The 19987-nt window shown below is 43.1% G+C and overlaps 1 protein-coding gene across 5 annotated transcripts in view; it reads right to left on the reverse strand.

Moving 5' to 3' along the window:
- Positions 1–2580: 2580 nt before the first annotated feature.
- The window catches only part of SYN3 (synapsin III), a 245881-nt gene continuing 228474 nt past the window's right edge, over positions 2581–19987 (reverse strand). For 3 of the 5 annotated variants that reach the window (XM_074826492.1, XM_074826491.1, XM_074826490.1), the window contains 5 exons: positions 17147–17249; positions 11557–11691; positions 6565–6649; positions 4863–5160; positions 2581–3337 (listed from right to left, as the gene is read on the reverse strand). In XM_074826492.1, coding sequence (XP_074682593.1) covers positions 3205–3337; positions 4863–5160; positions 6565–6649; positions 11557–11691; positions 17147–17249 — 754 coding nt within the window. In that variant the 3' untranslated portion in view covers positions 2581–3204. Of the gene's footprint in view, positions 5161–6564; positions 6650–11556; positions 11692–17146; positions 17250–19987 lie in introns of all 5 variants that reach the window. The other 2 variants (XM_074826493.1, XM_074826494.1) reach the window with 2 other exon arrangements.

The following is a 19987-nucleotide window of genomic DNA, read 5'->3' on the forward strand; positions in this document are numbered from 1 at the left end:
ATTGAAGCATGCAGGACAGAAGGGAGACTCTGACCAGGTGCTTAGTTTTCACAGCTGTGTGAGAAAGATCCCAAGGCATGTCTATGCTGTGATTTAAATGTAACTTCTATTCACCAACTTTCCTGTTGCTTTCTTACTGCTCCTAACTTCAGCTGCTGTATTTAGGTACCTAAGTACCTATTGTGTATACCTTAGTTCCCCATTCATATAAATGGAGAATATACTCTCTGTATTCCCTCTCTCTCTTGCTTTGTTAGATTGTAGGGATTTTGGAAGAGAAACCCCGCATCAAAGGTAATAACCCGAATATATGATGGTGAATTGCCTGCTAGCCACAGCATTTAGTGTATGAGCATCATTGTTGTAGATTGAAGTGTACTGTTACAGTATTTATAGGACAAAGTATAGAGTTTCATCATTTTAACTTACAAAATCAATGTTTTCATTAAAGCCCTTCTGTGGATAGAACTGAAGATGCTTTTCAGGAACTATTGGAGTAACCAAGTTAAGCTGAGAGTGAGTGCCTGTTGCTTTTACTTGTTTTTGCAAGCTGGAGGGGAGATGTCATTCTGTTTGCTTGTCCCTGAAAAGATGACAGCTGGGAGCTGTAGGCAGATGAAGAGATCTGAGTCACTGCTGGGTATCAGGTCAACAGTGCTATCTTGTTATTGTTGTCTGTTGGAGGACAGCCCTGCTGTGTTCAAATGCAGCGTCAGCAAATGATCCAACTGTTGTGGTTTTAGTGATGAACTGGGGTCAATTTGTGGGGCCATGCCATACTAGTCACTAGTTGCTTATTTTTTGTATAGGTTGTGTTGGTAAGAGAGACAAAAAGATTCAGGGGATAGAGCAATTGAGGATTCTGGCAGTAAGCTTTTATTTCTGTCTTTGCATCTCTGGTGACCACTTAGTAGGGAAAGACATAAACCATGCTGAGGAAAGTGTAAGAGAAGGAGATCCTCCCACCAGGGTTGTATTACCTCCTCTCCATAGAGTGGAGCCTGTTAATCTGTTATTGTTCTTGCCAGTGGGACAGTGCTTGCTCAGGGCCGTTTGTCACTCTTTTATTGCTCCTGGAGATTGCAAAACAGCAGGGTCTGTTTTATTTCTCAGACAATGACATGTATTTATGATGCTACATTGTAAACTGCTTAGCAAACCTGGAAGGACAACACAGAATTGAAAAAAAAAAAAAGATAAATCATCAGAGGATAGGGTGGTTCAATAATACTGAACTTGAGGTATAAATCATTGATTCAGATGAGTCTCTCAAGAGCCTTCCAACCTGGAAAAGCTATGCTGTTGCTTGTCTGGAAGTGCACAGGTCACAAAAGCCATTATATGTGTAAAGGCCTGCTCAGGGGTAGGTCATACAAGGTCCAGATGACTGCATTGGATTTAGATATTCATTACAGGTGCTATGCAGGAAGGAATTGTTTATTTGGCTTTATTCCCACCAGTGAATCATAAGATCCAAGATGGCAAGTCCTGCTGCTGCTTTTGCTGCTTTGGGGATCTCCCTGTTTAAGTGACAGCAAGGATCTGTGCCATTGGCTCAAATGTTTTTAACTTACTGACCTCCCTGCCTCCCTGGGTATTCCAAAGTGTCATCAAGGTGAAGTTGTTAGGGGAAGCACAAAGTCAAAAGTCAGACCTTGAAGCTGTATGTGTTGTTTGTGACTAAAATACTGGACAAAACTTGAAGAAAAGTCAAGGAGGTGGGATGAGGACTGGTGCCTTCATTAGGTGTATTATAAATAGAAAAAGCATGGTGCAAGGGGTAGGTTCTCAGCTGGTAGAAGTAGCCACAGATACATTGATTTACCCAGGGTGTTTTTTTCATGAATGTAGCTTGTGTCATACCTGGGGTTTTTTTGCCATGTCCCAGAGTCTGTATTTGTGTTCATACACAGCTTCATTCTGTTTTGCAGGCTTAGAGGAAAAGCACACCCGGCAAAGATATCTGTCTTCTCTGGAAGAATAATTCTTGGGAGTGGTTGGGGAGGACTAGTACTGATCATTACCTGCTAGGGGCAATCCCATACATGCCCTCCCATGGTTTGATGTCTCTAGATGGACCCCAGCTTGTTTTATTTGTAAGGGATGGTTTTCCTGTTCTATTGCATGTTTGTTACCTTGCATTCATTTTGCACTCACCCAGTGAAGTCAGTAGGAGTTCAAGGAGGGAGACAGGATTTCACTCCATCTCTCTGTCCATTCAGGCTTATGAAACGCTCAGCACACAAGTATGTGCACTTCATCAGCTCTGTTATTAATTAAGCATGTTCCCATGGGACATACTTAGCCGGCTGTGACCAAGTCACCAAAGTGCTTGAGTTACCTGGGTTTTGTGTGGAATTTGTGTGAAATGTGAACATGGACTCTGGTGTTTCCAGGGGCAGGGGAAGAAGTTTTTTGTGTGGAAGGCCCATCTCTCAGGTTACTTTTGAGCTGAGGTTGCTACAGGGTTAGAACATGACATTTTTCTCTCAGTCATGTGCTGGGGACATAAATGGAAGGCATGAAACAGATGTTTTATCTGCTATGAGCAGAGTGATCTGGAACAAACCAGAAGTCCATTTGGATGACCTGCTCATGTGATCTTTGGCGCTTACTGATGCTTGGTACTGTATTTAACTTGTAGTTTTGCTCTGAAAAGTGACTTCTTATAAAGTTGGTATCATGAAATTCCACAGATCACTGTGTGTCTGTGCTCAAGCATGCTTACTTTTATCAGTCAATGAATACTTATTCTTGACTCTTGACTCTGGTTTTGGATATGTGTTTCTGAAAGAAGCTTTTTTTTTTTTTTTTAGTTCAACCTCAATAAGTATTCAGTAATTGGAAGTTAGCAATTGTAATGACTATATACAATCAAAATAAAATCTAGTTTGCACTGTCATAACTGTTGACTTCACAGGGGTTAGCAAGAGTAAAATTTGCTTTACAACTCAGTCATTTGAACAGATGTGATTCTGATTATGCACAAAAAACAATGAAATAGTGCCACTTTTATACAGTCACTTTTCAGACCATTATTAGAATATTTTCTTTGTATTGAAACACCTATAGTTTTCTAAATTCCCTTTACCCAGGCGTTAGTTATAAATTGCTGGGTACCATTGAATGTATTCCAGGATGACATCAGATATGCTGATATGAAGAGTGAGGGCTGACAAAAGCACATATCCAGCTGCAGGGCTGTTAATCGGAAAACAGGCTAGCAAATGATTTCCTCAGGTTGCGGATGGTCTCAGCTTTTGCTTCGTCTTCATTGGCATTTCCCCGCTGAGATGATTCAGATAGACTGAAGGTGTTTGTCAGGGACTGTGATTTGCTGAAACAGAAAGCAGAGTTCAGACTCAGCAGGGGAAGGTGGTAGTTGAAAGCTGGTTACTGATGCTTTGTGTTACACCACACAGACAAATTCAAGGATAAAGAGAGGTTAGGAAGAAGAGTCTCCATATGCTAAGACATCCAGGAATGGGGGAGGCGCGGGGAGTGGAAGAGGGGTGGGCATGGACAGGTGGCTCCAATATCACAGTCCAGACAAGTAAGTGATTATGAAAACATCTGACTAAAAGTATGCAATTGCCATTTGGTGCAACTGTTCTGAGGAACAGTTAAGTCATTTCACTACTAATACAGAAGAATGTATTCGTACTGAGGGTCACCTGTCTCTCATCAGTCGTACCATGAATGATGGTCCTGTCCTTTCAGATGTGAAAGCATGAGAGATTCGGCAAGTTGGTAGCCATGTCCCCTGCAATGTATGCTGTTGCCTGCCCTCCCTGGCATGTCTGCTCTGACTGTCAGCTGTGTTATGCAGGTCTTTTGGTTGGCCACACTGCTCCTGCTGGGTGTGTATCTGCTAGTGTTTAAGCTCAGATCAGGACTCTGCTTTTGAAGTAAATCTCCCAATTTTCCCCACTACCATGCTTTGTCACTGAGTGGTTTCTCCTGGTCAATAATGGGCATTCAGCACAAGACCAGACTCTGAATTAAAGTACCGGAAATAGAGTGTGGCAACTGCATCCTTAGCACCAACATTTTGATCTGTAAGTACATTCCTCTTGGTTTGCCTTGCTTATGTAGACATCATCACTGAAAGCATGTTCCAGAACATTACGTCTCTGTTGCCTAGAAACTGTCTCCCCATTCCTAGCCTATATTTTGTTCTGGCCTGTTCATACCAATTTCCTTTTGTGTCAACCTTTTGTCAACACCAAACATTTTTTTGCCAATCTTTCCTGCCAGATAAACTCCATGAAGGGTGGTAGTAAAGGCTGCTACCAATGATCCACAAGAATTCAGTGACATTCTCTGCTCCAGAAGAGCACTTAAACATACAGTCACCATCTGGAGTTTTACATATATGAGTGGTACCACTTCTACTTCCCCCCGATCCACATTTTTGCTACCAATTACAAAAAATTGCCCAGTAGAGAACCTTGTGTGACTTCTGCATTCAGGGAATAGTGAAGGAATGACTCTTGCTGACCTTTCTTGCCAATAATGTCCTGATTACAGCCTGTAAGGAGTATACACCCTGCTGGGAAGGTAGTAGCTGTGTTGATATGGCTGGAGTAGAGTGCACAATTACCAATGAGCACATGAACAAGAGGAAGAATGTGAAAGCTTAGAGATATCAAGTACAACTTGTTCCTCCTGACAACAGGTCAATGGTGGCCTGTTATGCCCAGGCATATATACCTCTGAAGTCACTCACAGTTGTCCACGCCTTTGTCCCTGGGGACTTCTGCCTGACAACAAAGTGATATGTTCTTCATGTCAGCTAAGGGTGCTTTTTGACAGCTTTATTCTATTATCTACAAATACTATCAGTTTAACAGAGCACCTACTTCAGATGTGGGTGTGGGGTGGCTTGCTGCATGGATGTTTCAGTGGGGCTTGGCTGTCTAGGAGCCCGGCCTTGAGCAGGAGGTCTAGGCTGCTGTGGAGGGAACACGCCTGCCTTGGAAGCCTGGACTGGAGAGGACCCAGTTGCTGATTGGACTTGGTGTGGAGATCCAGGTGACCTTTGCTGCTGAGGTGAAGTGGACTGGGGACTCTGAGGCTGCTGCCCTTGAGGAGAGAGCCGCTGCTGTGGAGGTGCGTTTGTCCATGGAGGCTGAGATCCTTGAGGCTGGCGTGGTCCACCTGAAAGGGACATGTAGACATAAACATGAGAAAGTGCATGTGGTAGACAACAGGCAAGGAGCATCTATGGAAGGGACTCTTCAGAGTAGCTTCATGCAGAAGGATAAGGGAAAACCTCTCTTATAGGCCTAAAACCGGTGTCGTGCCTATGTCTTTAGAGTTCTCTACCTCTTTCAGCACTAAAGAATCTCTGCCACTCTCCCTGAAGGGAGTCACTTCAGCATGTTGTACTCTTCCATGTAACTAATATTTCTTATCCTTGGCAAGCACTTCAGGTATTGGGAAGAGTCACTGGAGAATCAGCTCTGCAGAAAATGAAAGCTGCTGGTTTGGGTCAGCAGATCCTTCATGGGCCCAGCAGTCTGATGTGAGACTGTACACCCTATTACTATCCATACATCTGTTTCAGCATTATCAGCAGGAGACTTCAGCCATATTGGGAGCAGACTCAAAACTGAAGAGGATGTAGAAGACAATTGGATGTGACATGAGAAATTGCTGGACATGACAGATAATGGTGTGAGAAGCTGACAAAAGTTACAGGTACTGTTGTGAGGGCTGGCTCAATTTCACAGGTGGTCAGGGGGGAGTTATGTGAGAAAACTTCACAGAGAATTGAAGGGGAGCACTGGAGGCAGATGGGGAGTAGTATCCTGCAAGGCCAACAATTCATATCAGTAATACCATGTAATGCCAAGATTATATAGATACATTTGGTATCAGAAATACTAAATTTTGGATACACCAAAACTGACCAATGAGGAAAAGATAATTTGAGGTCGGCATTAATTTGGTAGGAGGTTGGAGTGGAGAAAAGAAGGGTCTAATCAGTTATGTGAATTGAGAGGTTGATGTGGTCTGGGTCCTGTGGGGCAGCCCTGTGCTTCATCACCTCAGCATAAATTAGGACAATAAACCAAACCTGTTGTTCTGACCAAGCTACGTAAGTCAAACCTGCTGCTGCTGTCAGGAGGAGCTGGGGGGGCGGGGGGGGAGGGTGTACGCCTGGACAGATGGATCAAGGATCCTGGCATCACCACAGTGTCTGTTCCAGGCCTGACAGCACTAGCATCTTCCCATCATATCTTAACACTTGTAGCCACTACAGCTTTGGGCAAACACAAATACAATCTGCCCAGAATCCTGCTCCAGTGCCAGTTCAGTGACCTTGTTTTGCTGAGCCAAGTCCTACCAGCAGTATCAACTGGATCTGTATCAAATTTTCATCCCACTTTCTGAACTGCTGTGGAATATGAAAGCAGCTGCTTTAACAGCGCACTGCATTTTCTGCCTACTTGTTGGTGAGTTGGAACAATGAGTCAGACCTTTTCCTCATAGTTTTTGTTAAGAAGGCAAACTGATAGTCTCACAGTCCACACTGTCATGGTACTCGAAGAACTGTACCTTGGGGAGTAGGGCGTGATTGAGACAGTTGTCCAAGCTGAGGTCTGGTCTGAGACCTAACTGATGCAGGTTGAACTTGTGGAGTCTAGAAGAAGAAAAGCCATTCCGGTTAATACAGAGTCCCCAAAGAGAAGCCCTGAGGTAACAGGAACTGCAGATCATGAAGTGTTCCTTAAATACACACACACACAGAGCATCTGGCTGGTAAAATCTCATGGGACTAAAATGGAGAGCTGAGTAATAAAGAGCATAGAAGTTTTTTGCTCACAGGGAATAATAATGAAGTTACAGTTTAGAATGTTTTTTAGGCAACCAGGAATTATTAAATCTGTCAGGCCCAAGGGGGTCTGTTAGTCCCATCTCCCATTTTGGACAGTTGCCAGCACCAAATGTTCCAAAGGAAGGAGGGATGAACCATGGACACATTTATGGAGTAATCATCTCTTTTACCCTAAGGGGTCTCCTCTTGATTGCTAATAAGCAAGGGTCAGCTTCAACCCTGAAACATGAAGCTTATCTGCTCCACAAAGTCTTTGCAACAGTTCCAGATATTTTGATATTTACACCCAGACCCCTTGAGTTGTGCTCAGCTCTCAGCCTCACTGCCTCTCCCATTTCTTAACTCCATTGCTTTGTTCTGAGTTGTGAGAACAGTTCTCACAACCTGCTGTTGCTAGGCCATTCATTGTTTTGCACACCTTTACTGCCCTCTCTCTCATTCACCTCCTTTTTAAAGTTGAGAAAGAGACTGAGTCCCTTTGGACCCTTCATGGGAATGTTTCCAGGCCCTTAATTGTTTTCATCACACACTTCTCTCTCCCAGCTTTATGATTCCTTCTGCAGGTACCAGAGGCATGTCTGCTTACATTATTCCAGATGACGCGGTATCTGGGTTTTCTGTATACACCACCAGGTCATTTCTCTTGCATTGTAATTTCCTGCTTCTCCCTTGTCAACACAACCATAGGCTGAGCAATGTTTTTCATTATCCAGTATGCAACAAAGTCTTTCTCAAGGGGAATGGCTAGTGCCATTTGCGTTGTTTATGTTCACCCTCTCTCTACCCCCAGCTTATCTTACCTTTCAATCTTCCATATGGAGTTTTATTTGCTGTTGTAGTGACTGAACAAAAATAGCTCTGTTGGATGTTCTTCACTGGTCCTGACTAATGCAAGTAGGTTGGTGCCATCTGCACTTCCTTCTCTCTCACTGTTTATTCTTTTTGACAGATATTTTAATAAACAGACTAAGCAACACAGAACTGTTGCACAAAGGGCCACTCCAAAGTTAACAGAAGTCTGAGTTAGCCTATTGCACAAAATTGTTTATGAAAGCAGGGGAAGCTGGAGACAGATAGGCTGGTACATGCTGAATTATTTACATGGAGAACACAATGATGAAAGGGTCTTCAAGGCTCCTGGAAAGTCAGGAGAATGAGCCAAGTGATTCTGGAAATGGGAAGAAGTGTTTCATAGTTGGAAGCATTGAAATGAGTTTCAATTGACTAACATAAATGCAATGAGGTTACAAGCCCATATTTTACATTATTTATCTGGGACTTGCAAATGGACAGGGAGGAAAATCTGGGAATTTTCCATTCATGGCTTCTAGTCCTACATAGCTTGGGACACTAAACCTTGCCTTGGTGTTGGTGGAAATTTATTGTCCTAATGCTGTGACACATCCTGATTAGAGCAGCCAAAGAAAGAGAATCAGATCTCATATTCACCTCTATGGCCTTTGCCTACAGCCAACCCAAGGCTTCTCAGAGATGAAGACAAAACAGGATTTTGAGGCTCAGAGATGAAAGGGTGAGGACCAGCCTTCTGCCTTTGGAAGGGAAATAGTGAGGGGAAAGAACGGAGTTGGGGCAGAGAGGTGAGAAGAGAACCACAGCTGTAACCATGAAACCAGGTTGTCATTAACATCTTATCCTGTCCTGGGCTCAACCAACCCAATTATCAACATGACCAGACTTAGCATCCTGTAAATAGCCCCTCTGCTAACTTCATCTCTCATATCTATGTCTTTATCTGAGGCCAGCTTCTGCTCCTTTTACCCCCCACCGCTTGCTTTCTTTAATAGTTCTTGTCTGTCACCTTGCCTAAGGCTTTTTGACAGTAGCTACGTTATTTTGACTGATTGCCTGTTATCTACCACTTTATGAAAGAATTCTCAAATAAATGAGGGGAAAATAATCTAAAGGAAAATAATGGGACATTACAAAAACAATGTGGTAGATGCTCTTAAGGTGTGGTTCTGTTGGTTTATTGGTTTTCTGTATTTTTCTTTAAATTATTGTCTGAGATAATTTGTAAAGTCCATAACATCTACACTTTTCTACATTACTCTTACAACTTTTTAAACACGTTTTGTATTTGTTGTACACTAATCCTCTAGAGCAATAACTGTTTCTAATGAAATTGCACATTTTTTCTTGGCAGCTTAGTCACTTCCTAAATTCAGTTCATTGGATGTAGCTATCTGGGTCTGGGGGCTTAATGATTTTTAAAAATATCAGTCATCACTGATTTAATCACTGTTTTTGTTCTCTTCCCTGTCCTTCCGATCAGAAAAAATATATCTAGTTTAAGAATTTCCCCACTCTCAGCAATTAAATTTACTAGAGTCACAACACTGTCCCTGCTATCTTCCTTTTGTCCCTTAATTTTGGATGATCCACAGAGCCCACCAATTCTTTGGCAGGGTTCCATCTTCTGATGAACCCAGAGAATTTGTTTCATTCTTCCCTCTATCTTCTCTTCAAAATCAATTTCTATCCTTTTTACGTTTCCTTTTATTACTTGCATGATGGTGCATAGTCTTCTCAAATGTCAGATTTCCAAATCTGGAAGATTATTTTTTTTTCTGTTTGTCTTGAATGTCCTCTATCATTTTGCCACTTAACTCTAGAAGTTTTTCTTGCATTCCTGGTTCAGGAGCAGATCAGAAATGTATATATGCATTCTGGAAAACAATGGTGTCTCAAATAATGTCCAGACAGTTTTAATGCTAGGGAGTTGATTAATTTTCTCACTTTATTAAATAATCTTTTCTAACTGCTTGTGTTATATCATTGCTTTTTGATATCACATCTGTCCCTTGGACATCAAACCTAATGGTACACACTCACTTTCTGAATTTGTACCTGGGTGTTTCTTAAGGCTAGGTCAAGGTGTTGTTTCCTATTATGCTTGGATATTGCAGTTCCAGGAAGCAGAAACCTACAGAGATGGGGAACTCTCTCTGAATTTCTGTCCCACTGTGGTATTTGACTTGCTTCTTGATAGCTGCAGTCTCACATTATTATGACTTGCTTCTTCCATCTCTGTCAATGCTGTGTACTCAGTTTCATAATTTCTCAGTTTTTCTTGATCCAGAGACTACTATAGCCAGCTCCAATAATATGTATAGATATTCTATGCATACCTATAGGATATCCAAGGGTTCATATTTCTATGTATTCAGTACTGCTATCCTTGTATTCAGAATTACTATTTTTCTTCATTCTGTGGAAGCCTTCACCTGTACTTTTAGTTCTGCATCTCACCAGCCTCACATGTAATTACTACTCTCTGCACATTTGTAACTATGTGTTACAGCATTGTTAGTAATTGTAGCTTGTGTAGTATCTGCAATGTTCATTGTACCAAGGTCTTTCTCTATAGCAAAGCATTCTAGTTAACATGTTTGGAGTTTTAGTTTTCTTGATTTTGTATACAGATATTATTAGGTTGTATCCTTGGTGAAGACCCTTTTCTTATTTAACTCCTCTATTTGACATCCTATCCCTCCAAGACCATTTTTTTTTTGTTCTTATGTTCTTATTATTTAGACCCTATTTTAGGTCTGTTGTAATTAGGTCTGTTAGTATATTACAGACATAGAAAACAGATGCATCTGTCCATGTTCTGTTGGTTTCCCCTTTGCTCTTAGTTTATACACTCTATATCTTGGTTATTTCAGATGGCAGTTGTTGATTCCACTTTGGCCAGAGTAAATCCTATTTCCCTGCCTCAAAGCATTTTTAGTGTCTATTAAATGTTTACCCCTTCACTCTAGCTAAAACTTGGTTTGGAGTTACCCTGAATACCCTTCATGCTGGGCACCTGGTTTAGCAGGAGTGGGCTGACATATGACAAAGGCAGAGAGCAATAAATTGCTTTCTCCCATTTTTTGTCTCAAGTGAAAAAGGAAACTTCCAGCCTGTTTACTCTCCTGTCCTTTCTTTTGTACAGATTTGTTGTCTTCAAACCTTCATGCTTGGCTCCCTGCTAGATACTAAAAGAAGTGTAGCACATACACCTGGAGACACAGATTATGTTCTGGTGTGTTTAATTTATACAGAACTGCCACTGGGAAATGTGGCACTAAGATTAGATATATTTGATACTCAAAATGGATGTACATGAGAAGCACTAAGTGGTCAGTTTAAATGCAAAAATGGCAGGTTCTTATATTAATTTAGTATTAGTCAAACTTCCTCCTGATGAAGGGGATAAAGGGCATCTCCAAAGAAGAAAGGCTGCAGTAAGGAATGAAATAACTCATGGTGGAGATTCCTACTTTCTCTTCTGGGAAGCACAGATTTTCATCAGGGATGCAAAAACTGGAATGAAATCTATCCTGAGGGATGGTGTTAGACAGAGATGAAGTCAGGCATTACAAGTACCTCTGAAAACAGCTGTCTTCACTATGAATCTATGAATTTAGCAAGACAAAATGTCTAGATGCATGGCCCACACTACCAGTGTGATGCCACAGTTATATGGAAGGTGAGAAAGGGAGAGAGAGGTATTTCTTAGGGGCACCCACTTCAAATTGTCTATGAGAGATTTCTTTGGAAGAACAGGAGTCAATCTATCCAATACACTCCCATATGGGACTGTTCAACTCTCTGAGCTGTCTGACTGCCTGACACCCATAGGAAGGAGAGAAAGAGAGAAAAGTTCAGGAAAACAACTTGGCCATAAGTTCTCTGTTCATTCATACCCAAGGCCTCAGCGGTGATGGCATAGATCCAGCAGTGATGACAAGCTGAGTCATTTTGGAAACAACCAGATCAGCTATAAGCTGTCTGTCTTCTTCCACATGCTCCCCAATCAGTGGCATCGAGCTGTCCATCACCTGCCACAGGAGGGAAAAACAGTTAGTAAGTTTTCCTGGTGGCAGATGCCGGTTTCAACTCGCCTCTCACACTAATCCACTTTGTGTCTCCACATCCTTGCCAACACCTCTAGTCACCACTCCCCTCCATGCTGAAACGTGCTTGACTTTCCTAGGTGTGTGATTTCGCTTAAATTTTTTAGGAAATGGCATGTACTTCCCCCTACTCCCCATCTTCCTTCCTTTCAGAACTTGGAAGCCAAGACTTCTGGTGGCTGGAGGCTTTCTAAATCAACTAACTTGCTTCTTCACATGTCCTGCAGAGATGCCTCTGATGGATGAGGTGTCTTTGGCATTGTCCCACAGTATTTGGGTTGACATTGCAGCAGAAGGGGCCACAGGAGAAGGGAAACAACATGTACTGAAGCCTGAGGAGGTGGGAGCAACAGGGTCTGGAGGAGACAGGAAACATTTGGGACTAATCAGTGCAAACCACTGCACCCTGAGAGGGGAAAAAACCATCACAGATGTGTATGAATAGGATGTCACCCAAACAGCACCCAATGCAGGAAAGTAAACTTATTCTCTGCTTGTCTTCTTGATGTTGTTGCGATACGACTGCTTCCCAAGCAAGTACTACAGCTGTGCTGGGGAAATCTGGGAAGCAAGACTGCAGGGATGGGGGAACATCTGAGGCAAGAAACAGTCTGACAACAACAATAATAATGAATGCACAGCAGACCCTCAGCTGTATAGCAGCCCTAAACATAATTTTCAACAGTTCATCATAAATCAAGTGCTTTGTAAACATTAGCTAAATCCCACAGGAAGAACTGTGCTATGATGAAGTTAAGATTCAGCTGAAGTAAATATAATTGTACCAAAATATCAGGGTTGGCAGAGTTTATTTTATTTTTAAACCAAACATTAAAACCCCTGGAAAGGCAGAGTTAAAGGTTGTATTGCTTAAGAAAGTCACTGACTCACGCTCAGATAACAATCAGAAGTGCACTCCACCCTGGCAAGGCTGCAAGACTCCACTCTTGGAGTGAAATGGAAAGTTTTGCACACTTTTTAAAGATTTAAAGTAAGGGAAATCAGTGAGGTGAGTTCATCAAGTCTGTATTCCAGTCTCTTGCAGAGTAACTGTTAATTTGGATTAATTTCTATAGGTCTTTCATGTGAACGCTAGAGAAGCAGCCTAGGAAGGTTTAACTGGGGTTTGCATGAAGAGTGAGTTGGTTTTTATATCCATGGCCTACTTGACCCAGGGAGCAAAAGAAAGAGGTCAGAAAATTAGATGTCAGTGCTCAGCTAAATACACAAAGTGGCTTTTCATTCCACTGTCCACTTTGCTCATTCTCTGTTAAAAAAAGCAGTGGGGAAAGATGTTTCCTAGCAGTGTCAGGGAATGACCTGTTCCGGTCCGTGTCTCATTAGCCAGGGGCTCCTGGGGTCCTTCCAGTAGGTTCCTGCTCAGGTTTTCCTCCCCTCCCACCCTAAAAGCATTCCCATTTCATGTGGCAATTCCAGTTCACATGTGAAAAAAGGGGTCTCCCAGCTCCCTGCAATGCTCCGTGCGAGAGACCTGTCTGGCCACTAGATGATGCCGCTGCTCTGCCAAGCCAAGCCTGACTGCCCGGCACTCCCTGTGAGTCACTGTGAGACAGTTCTGGTCAAAACACCCCTAACCCCTCATTTCCCCATCTTAAGGACTGCTTTCCCCTATTTCTGTGGCGGCAGTGGCTGGAGAGCAAGGGGAGGATGCTGTTCTATAAAACAAAGGCACCAGGGCAAATGAACCCTGGAGCAGGTCCCACCTGAACCAGTGAAGGTGCACCAGGGATGAGGGTATCTGCTGTTCTGCTGTGTCTAGCAGGGGAACATGAGCTGTGGGAGACTGCAAATACGGGAATGAACAATCACATGTGTAAAGGAAGGCCTTTGAAAATGGCAGGGATTTCTGTGGTCAAAATGCCACAGCTGGTTGCCACTGAATTGAAAAGGTGCATGAGATGTCACCTTGTCTGTCCTCTGGGAAAGAGGAATTGTTCTGGAACTGCGCAGATAAGAATGCTAATGCTGAAATATATCAAACAGCTGAGAGGAATATGTGAATCACAGACAGATTGCACTCATCGCTTCCTGGGGAGATCACAGGACAGCTGGGCAAGACAGGAAGACGTCGGCACACATGAACCTGGCCTTTGTAGCTGCCCAAGGACAGTGGCTGCTCCTGATGCAGCTGCTGTAGCCTGATAAGGTGTATGAGGGGGGAGTGGAAAGCAGCTGGGCAGAGAAGACTCAGGAAAACCCCATCCCGGTCCTCCTCCTGTACCTATCTGATGCTGAGGCCTGAAGACTGGACTTGTTATTCCATGCTCTGATGTGCAAGAGCAGAGTGTTAGGTGATTTTTAGGGAAGGAAGGAAGGAAACAGATGATTAGACATATCAAAAGAAATGATATGGCAGTGCTGAAGGGATGGGCAGGGCTTCTTGCAGGGCATCAAGGAGCATGTCTAGTAACACAGCTTAGCTGTATGGCAGGTAGGGCTTAGCTGATCCAGGAGGAAGAATAAGTCACATGGATCATTTTACTTTTCTACTTGCTCCATATTTTTCAGCATAGCAAAGATGTGGAAAAGGATTAGATTAACAAAAAAAGGGAGGGTGGAGATTATTAAACCGTACACACTGCTGAACTTTTTGAGAATCTGGCTGCTAACAGTGGTACTGAACTTGCACTGTTTTAAGAACCTGGCCTTCTGATCAAGTGCTGATTATTCATGCTGAATATTCCCTTAAAGTGACAAAGCTCTTTAAAGCAGAGGAAAGAGAAGTACCAGTATTTACCATTAAATTCACAGCTGTTTTAATAGAATGAAACTTTGAAGAAATCTACTGATCTCTTACAAGTTTTCAATATGAGCCATGAAAATAGTGCGTAAGCATGCTAGTGCTTTGAAGGGCAGAAACAGACTAGATTCTGCTGTTTGCTATGGAAAAAGAAAAGGTGGTGAAGTTCAAGTAACAGCAAATACCATGGGTGAAAGATTACTCTTGTGCTGTGTTGATAACTCATCTGTCTTAATCTGATTCTGTTTGCAACAAACCACTGTGATAAATCTCAGTTCACAGAACTGCCATCATTACCTCTGCAAATCTTTCCTAGAGAACTGCTTTGCACTGTGAAAATTAATTACTGCCTGCAATTGCATCGTGTAAATTCCTTATTTGTTCAGCTCATGTGGGCATGCTTTCTTGTAAAATGTCACAGCACACTGTTCCTTCTCACCAAGAAAAATACAACTGTCACACTGTCAAATAAATTTGTTCTCCTGTTATGAAAAGAAAAAAGCAAAATAAATGATCAGTTTCAGACCAAGAAAAGTACCTCAGACTAGAGGCAATTAATTACTTGTCAGCATGTCCCTCAGATCTGCATAAAGTAGAAAAGGTGCCTGTTTGGCTTTGTTCTGCTCTTTGTATTGCACTACTCTACTCCTTTCCTGACAATGTCCATCAGCCTGGCATCTGAATGCCTGCTAGGTGTTGGCACATCAGACCTGTTCAATCAGGTTCTCCACTGCATGACCCATCTGAAGCTGTTGTATTTCTTCTGATTTGTGTCATATTAGATTCATTGCTTTTTACCTTGCTCTCAGAGAGAGGAGTATTAGCGTGAATTTATCTCTGCGTGCAAGCTGATGATGGCTGTTAGCGTATGGATATGCTTTTCATCCAGTCAGTCACACATGGGAGGCAGATGTGAAAATCCAGAGGTATACCCAGACAGAAGCATATAATCCTTAAGCACAGAATTAGCCATGTGTGCACATATATAGGCTTATGTACAAGAATAGATGCAGGGATATGAAAACTCCATCTCACATCTGACCATGTGTAGACACAGTCTAAATGTCCTTACAGTCATCTCTAGCAAGACTGCTTTCTTGCTCTTCCTTTCTCAGCTACATGTGCGTAGAGATAGAAAACTGCATGGCAGAGAGACAGCCTACTCTGGGTGATACTCCTCTAGGTGCTCATGAATTGCATACAGGAGCTGACCCCGTCACTTCAGGAAAGATGGAGGCTTAGCAGCATTTAGCTGCTGGCAGCACGATTATATTACACGGCCTTTGACAGGTCACTGCTCCCTGAAGAGCACATACATAATGCAGGAATGTGCAGTCTTTAGAGGGCTCATGTGGTTCTCATCAGCATCCCAACCCTCAGTGGGTGGGTCTGCTCTCCCACACATAGCTTTCCAATGTGTCAGCACCCCTGCATGAAACCATAGGCTGGCTCTGCTCATCTTCCTGGCTGGCCTGTGTTGATGCAATTTACAGCAGGTCAGATGCTGTGCCTCCTTGAGTCACATAGTGACAGAGGCACCTGCTTACTTGCCAGATTTTCTCTCCCCCAGAGCATCTCTTAAATTTTCACTTTGATTTTCTGGCCAGATTTTCATTCTCTGCCCTGTTAAGATGACCTAAGTGTGCTATTTACACCACTCCCACATCTGCCTCCTGGCCTGGGAAGGGGCACTTTGAACTTTAGTACTCAGAGCCACAGTCTGTCCAGCTATGAACACCGAAGTTTGTAGTCCACACTGCATGTAAGAGACTCTGTGGTCTCTTATTGTAGTGAATGTTGTCCAGGCAAAAGATTTTGAAAAACACACCTTTTTTTTTTTTTTTTTTTATTAAATTGTTCCTGCTATTTATGGACCTTTTTGCAACACTGTAACCATTTATTTTACTCTTAAATTAGATGCAGCTAGGATTTTTGTTATTGAGGTTCGCTTTAAAGTGACTGGGGAAAGACAGGTTCATTCAGAGGGAAACTGATATTTTTAATGGACTGAATCACCTTCTGGACATGTGTGTGGGTAATGGGGGAAGGTTAACGTGATTAATATCCTAGCATCATCTGGCACCTGAATTCAGGTTGGGCTGAATATTAGCATGTTTGTTCTTGATGCCGTTGATCCCTACTAGTAGCTATGAGAGATGAGCTGGCTTTGCAAGTGCTTAGCCTAGGAAGGATGGCACTGGGACACTGAGACAGACCAAACTTTGGATGCTGCCAGCAACACTTTCAGGTTGTTATGTGCTTGGTAAGAAGGCAGCTTCACATTTGTCCCATGCTGTGGGGATTTATCAGCTGGAAAGCTGGGGTGGCCAAGCAGTCTGCGGCTCTCCCATTTCCTTTCACAGTCCACACTGAGAAATGAAGGCATTTCAACCCTGACACCTTGCTGCATATCTGCCAATTTAGCTGGGACTCTAAATGAATTTCTTGCATATCCGTGGGCCACAGCTCGGAGGGTAGAGGTGGACATGGAGGAGCAGTGACTGCTGAACCATGCACACAAGTGTAAATGAGCACATTGGTGCATGTGAATGCTGAGGGAGCATGTTTGCAGATACACTTCCCAAAGGAGACTTGCATTCAGGTTCCCAATGGTCTCACCTCAATGATATAGTCTTTTCCATCTTTGCTGTGGACGGCTTTGACAGCACAGATGTCAAGACCTCCAAACATTTCCGCACAGGTGTCCGCCCAGAGTCTGTACCTGCAGAAACCACAGATGCATGGCCTAGGATTAACTGTCATTGGGTAGTCCACCAAATACAGCCACCTACCCCACTGCCCATAGGAGCACAAAGAGATTCGTGAGCCCTTTTTATCGCAAGGCATACCTCATATGCTTTGCTGGGCCATTGTTTCCCTTTCTTGCACAGGGGATGAAGCAAAAAAAAGAATCTTGCCTGATGTTTCCTTTCATTGCAGATTGTTTCAATCCTGCTGTCAAAGCTACCTTAAAATGTTTCTTTCTCTCCTTGATGTTTACATCAGATCTACAGTTGGCAGTCATTTAGCCAAGCTATAAATATTTAGCTCATTTAATCTCCCAGTAGTGTTGGTCCCTTAGTGTTTGTATTGGCTTTGCCTGAAAGCCCTCGATTATGCAGGCAGCTTTTTCCTGATAAGATGTCCTGCACGTTGGGACTGGAATAGGATCAGAAAGTGAGTCCTGAATTTAGCAAGGAGAAGCCATCTCCTCCCTGATCTGTAACCTAGCGGCTCCTGCTTTTTACAATTTACTCTTTCAATTTCAACATTTTAGAGTCTCCTGCCTCCCTTCTATCCCTTGGTCGTTGCTCCTAGCCAGGCGGTCCCATCACGTGGACCAGGCACTGTTTTTTTAGAGAGAGCGCTACAGTCTGCAGCCCTTTTCTCTAACCATTCCAGGACAGGAACATGAGCTGATGCCCCCCTCAGCTATCCTGGTGTCAGAGGAGGAGAGAGAATGACAAGAGGCATATTATGGGGGGACCGCATCCCTGCATTGTGGAAATGAGGAGGGAATGAGGTGGCCTGGTTTTAGTTCCTGTGCAGCTGTGCTGCAGTCCTGACCATTTCAATAAAAATAATAATCTCAGAACAACAGATGTGTAAGCAGGACTATGACAAGATGCGGAGAATGGAAGGAAGGTGACAGTCCCATGAAAACACTGACATTTTGCAGACCCTACAGGAACTGGGAAAAGAGCTGTTCTGGCCAAAGAACAAGTTTATGTCCTTGAAGCCAGCCAGAGTCCCCATAGCTTGACGATGTAATGATCAACTTGTGTGAACAAAATGTCTGTGGGAAGAAGCAAGAATATGGCTTATGTGACTACTGGTTCTCTCTTATCCCTAATGAGGAGACCAAGCATGCTCACCCCAGCTCCCCTGAAGAAGACAGTGCCTGAAGATGAGTCAGTAGCATAAGGAGAAGAAGAACTATGGACCCTGTGAGCCAGGCAGGAGGCATGGTGAGACCCCCTTATGCACTGCTGTGGCCCGCTCACTCAGGGGCACCATCGTGGAAACCACCTCTCTTCCTGAGGAACATCTCTAGGTGTCTGGGTTCAGCAGCCAGGCTCAGGTAATTGTTGTCCATGCCAGAGACCCCAATAGCTACATGTCTTCAATGTTGCTGGCCCTAGGTGAGCACCGGGAGGTGTCAGGGCTGCTGGGGTGGAGTAGCAGTGCTATGGGACAGAAGAGTGTATTTATGCATATGCATCAGGAGTAGCATTTACTGCCATTTTTCCTAGTGTTACCTGAACATGTCAGTCCTTTGGGCTACTGTTCAGTACAGTAAGTACTTCAGGTTGCTCCTACTTATCAGAGCATTTCAGCACAATCCTGCCTTGTTGCTTACACTGATGACTCACAGATTTCAACGGGATTTGTTGCATTTATGGCTGGATAAGGCTAGAGTGCTGAATTGTGGTACTACATCTCTAAAATGAACCTTTGAAATGCAGCATGTCAGGCTGGCAGGAATCTGGGTTTTAGTCCTACAACACCACAATGAGGGAATGTCTACCCCTCATCCCTCTAGCTTCAGCTGTGTTATAAACAACTGGGATGCATAATGTCCAGTTCCCACATCCTATTAGGGTCTTGCAGAGTCACCATCAGCATTTGATTTGGGGCTTAGCTTGGCTTGGCTTCCCTGTTTCACACAATTAAAGGTGCAGAAGGGACCTTAGATGATCACCTGCACAAGTCTTATACCCCAAAGAGGAGACATTTCTTTAATCTGCTCTGAAAGAATACAGAGATTCCTCATTGCCCCCAGGCAACCCATTTCTGTGCTATGCTATCTTTACTGTTACAAAATATAGGAAATATTCAAATGAACCTTTTCTGCTATAATTTAAGGCCATTACAGTATTGTACTAGTAATATAAAGAGTGGGTAATGCCCTATTAGCAGCCTTTTACATATTTGAAGAGCTTGTGTCCTTCAAGTTTTTTCATCTTTAGAGTGGTGTTCAGCTTGTGGACAACTTCTTCCAGCTCTGTGACAGCTAATGAAGGAAAGTGGCCATCTGCACTGCAGGCATAGATTCATGCATAAGTCCACACCTCTACTGGGAAATTATCAGTGGTCTGCTAACTGAAAAACATAGAAAACTACACAAGCAATTGTTGCATGCTTTTCTCATAGGTTGATTATATTTTCTCTGAGTGTTCCCTTTATTGTCCTTTGGGATCTCTCCAGCTCCTTGCTATCTCTCTTCAGATGTGGTGCCCAAACCTGGACAGAGTCAGAATTAATCATGATCATGAAAAATTTGAGGTATAATCTGAAAAAATCTTAGATTCACTAGGTATGAGTGCCTACACATAATCTATGGATTCAATGAATCTATGGATAATCTACTTAAATAGGATGGAGAACAAGTGACTTGATAGCAGTTTTGCAGAATAGGGTTTGGGAATTACAGCAAAGGATCAGTTATCATGAGTCAAC

The sequence above is a fragment of the Strix aluco genome, chromosome 5, assembly GCF_031877795.1.
Source record: "Strix aluco isolate bStrAlu1 chromosome 5, bStrAlu1.hap1, whole genome shotgun sequence".
Taxonomy (NCBI): Eukaryota; Metazoa; Chordata; class Aves; order Strigiformes; family Strigidae; genus Strix; species Strix aluco.